General features: G+C 48.2%; 1 protein-coding gene across 1 annotated transcript; it reads right to left on the bottom strand.

The window, feature by feature from the left end:
* Positions 857 to 3,016, bottom strand: LOC104698996. The gene is made up of 3 exons (XM_010414360.1): positions 2,377 to 3,016; positions 1,570 to 2,189; positions 857 to 1,348 (listed from the first exon to the last, which is right to left on the bottom strand). Exons 1-3 carry the CDS (start codon positions 3,014 to 3,016, stop codon positions 857 to 859), a joined length of 1,752 nt encoding a protein of 583 aa, XP_010412662.1.

The following is a 3,221-nucleotide window of genomic DNA, read 5'->3' as shown; positions in this document are numbered from 1 at the left end:
CATTTCCATTCCGGCATGGGTAGACTTTGGACTAGTCCGCTTGGCACTTGATGTTCGGCCTTGACGAGTTGACAGGTTTTACACTTGGCAACCCACGCGGCCACATCTCTTTTCATTCCCTTCCAGTGATAGTATCGTTTTAGATCGCGATACATCTTGGTCGAACCAGGGTGGATCGATAACTTAGACTGGTACGCCTCCTTTAAAATTTCCCCCCTTATCTCCTTGTTTTGCGGCACACATACTCGTCCATTCACCACAATGGTACCATTTTTCGATGTCTGGAACTCCGTCTTATTGTTCTCCGCCCAACTCTTAAGTTCCTCGTCCTTTTCTTGAGCCAAGCGAATTCTACTGAGTAAATCCGCTTGATCAACCGCTCCCAGGCCTAGTGGCTCAAACCCCATCATGTAAACCAATGTTTCCTGATTTTTCTTTGCTTCCACGTCCCAACGTCTCCTACTTAAGGCATCCGCGACTTGATTTGCCTTTCCTGGGTGATAGGCGATGTCTAAGTCGTTATCTGCGACAAACTCCATCCACCTCCTTTGCCTTAGATTTAACTCCAGCTGGGTGAATATGTACTTTAGACTCTTGTGGTCGGTGAAGATTTGAACTTTGGCTCCATAGAGGTATGAACGCCAGATCTTCAACGCGAACACCACCGCGGCCATCTCTAAGTCGTGCGTTGGGTAATTCCCTTTGTGCTTACGCAATTGCCTTGAAGCATATGAGATTACACCACCCTTTTGCGTCAGCACACAGCCTAGCCCCGTTATAGAAGCATCAGTGTACACCACGTACGGCTCGTCCGCTTCCGGTAGCACCAGTACCGGAGCACTTATGAGCATCGTCTTTAACTCCGAGAAACTTTTCTCGCATTCTTCCGACCATTGGACTTAGTGTCCTTTCCCGTCAACCGTGTCATTGGCTGAGACATACTTGCAAAGCCTTTGACAAACCTTTGGTAATATCCAGCCAACCCGAGAAAAGTCCTTATCTCGTTGGCATTCTTTGGACGTGGCCAGTCCTTTATCGACCTTATCTTTTCCGGATCCACGGACACTCCCTGGTCCGAGACAATGTGTCCAAGGAATCCGACACTCTTTTGCCAAAATGAGCATTTGCCTAACTTCGCGAAAAGCTTTTGCTCCCTTAACCGCTCCAAGACAGCCCTTAAGTGATTCCGATGAGTCTCCCAATCCTTAGAGTAGACAAGTATGTCATCGATGAAGATGATGACAAACTCATCCAAGAATTCTCGGAATACACCGTTCATCATCTTCATGAAGGCTGCCGGTGCATTGGTCAGTCCGAATGGCATGACAACAACTCGAAGTGGCCATACCTAGTTCAGAATGCCGCTTTTTGAATGTCCGTTGGATCTATCGGAATTTGATGGTACCCCGAGGCTAAGTCTATCTTTAAGAACCACTTTGCACCTCGGAGATTATCCAACAACTCGTCTATCCGGGGCAATGGGTACTTATTTTTCACTGTAACCCTGTTCAGCCCCCAGTAATCAATGCATAGCCTGAAGCTACCATCCTTTTTCTACACAAACAATACCGGTGCACCCCATGGTGAACTACTTGGTCTGATAAATCCTTTCTCCAACAATTCTCCCAATTGTTTCTTTAACTCCGCCATTTCTGCCGGTGCCATCCAGTAAGGCGCTTTAGATATAGGGGTCGTCCCCGGTTCTAGCTCGATGGTGAATGGATCTGACCTATCCGGCGGCACTCCCCGTACCGCTTCAAACACATCGGCAAATTCGTTGGCTATTGGAATATCATCCAATTCCGCCTTTTCCCCAACTTCATTCGTTGTTATTGTGGCTAAGTATGCCTCACAACCTTTCTCCAACATCCTTTCCGCCTGGATTGCTGAGATAATCAAACTCCCCGAAGTTGACCTTATTCCCTGGAATCTCAATGTCCCATCCTTTCCCTCAAAATTTACTCGCCCTCGGTGACAGTCAATGTGAGCTTTGTACTTTCCCAACGAGTCCATACCAAGGATAACATTGTGTTTCATGAGTGGAACAATGATTCGGTCAGTAGGCATATCAACACCATTGACAATGACCAAAATTTCACGAACTACACCGTACGGGTACATCACCTGCCCGTCGGCTGCTCGGACCAATCCATATCCGGTGTTTGGTTCACGCCTGAACCCACCTCTCCCTATCATTTCAGGGCTCACAAAACAGTGTGTGGCCCCCGAATCAAACAAGGTGTGCGTTTCCACACCACATATACTTAAGGTCCCTACACATTCCTCTAGAATGCTAAGTACCCATATCCCCCTTTCAAATGCATTATGATGCTATGTAATGCGTGAATTGAACTTAGAAAGGTTCTCGTAACATACCAGTAATCGCCCTGAAATTCCCAGCAGCAGTGTCCTTGGACAGCTCGTACACGCGTGGTGCGACGACTTGTCTCTTTGGTGGTGGCGGTAAAGATTCCTCGCCACGATTTCCACGTTGGTGGTTCTGTCTTCCCTCATCAAGCTTCGGACGTTCCCTCTTAAAATGTCCCTCCTTTCCGCACAAGTAGCAGGACCTTGGCCCATTGCCATTTTCCATCCTTGGACAGTTCCGGATCGCATGATCCCTGCTTCCACAATGACTACATGCACCCACGACCTTCCAGCAAGTACCGCGGTGGTGTTTTCCGCAAGTCCTGCACTCCCCATACTTGGCGTCAGACCTTGCGTTATCCACCTTTTCCCATTTCCTTTTTCGGTCAGTGGTTTTGGCTGGGTGGGTCGAACGCAAAGAAACCTTCTCGCGTCTAAGCTGTTTCTCTTCCTCCAGCCCAGCTTCGATCATGGCCACCCTTTCAACCATATCCACGACCGAGTTAAAGACACCATTCACGCAATGGTTGCGGATGTCCACCCTAAGTCCGCGGATAAAGCGACGGACTTGTGCTTTCTCATCCTCGATCTCCTTCCCAACAAAGCGCCTAAGGCGACTGAATTCAGCATCATATGCACGTACCGTCATATCCCCTTATACGAGGTTCAGGTACGCACTTTCCAGTCGGTCCCAAGCCTCCAGAGGAAAGAATTTCTTGTTGAATTCCTTCTCAAAGTCCGCAAAGTTTAGGGCTTGTCCACCTTTCTGTTTCATAACTATCACCCACTAATCATGTGCTTCCTCTTCCAGGAAATGGACAGCAATGTCCTTTTGGTACTCCTCTGGGCAGCGA

The sequence above is a fragment of the Camelina sativa genome, chromosome 6 (genome assembly GCF_000633955.1).
Source record: "Camelina sativa cultivar DH55 chromosome 6, Cs, whole genome shotgun sequence".
NCBI lineage: Eukaryota > Viridiplantae > Streptophyta > Magnoliopsida > Brassicales > Brassicaceae > Camelina > Camelina sativa.
The sequence above is the reverse complement of the archived record's forward strand: the minus strand, read 5'-3'. Positions and strand labels throughout refer to the sequence as shown.

Excerpts from the sequence above, each read along its gene's own strand:
- LOC104698996 (XM_010414360.1), bottom strand. The coding sequence starts at position 3,016 with ATGACGGTACGTGCATATGATGCTGAATTCAGTCGCCTTAGGCGCTTT. Across the intron at positions 2,190-2,376 it reads GAATTTCAGGGCGATTACTG|GGAGAGGTGGGTTCAGGCGT; the intron begins GTATGTTACGAG and ends CTGAAATGATAG. Across the intron at positions 1,349-1,569 it reads GTTCACCATGGGGTGCACCG|GTATGGCCACTTCGAGTTGT; the intron begins GTATTGTTTGTG and ends ATTCTGAACTAG.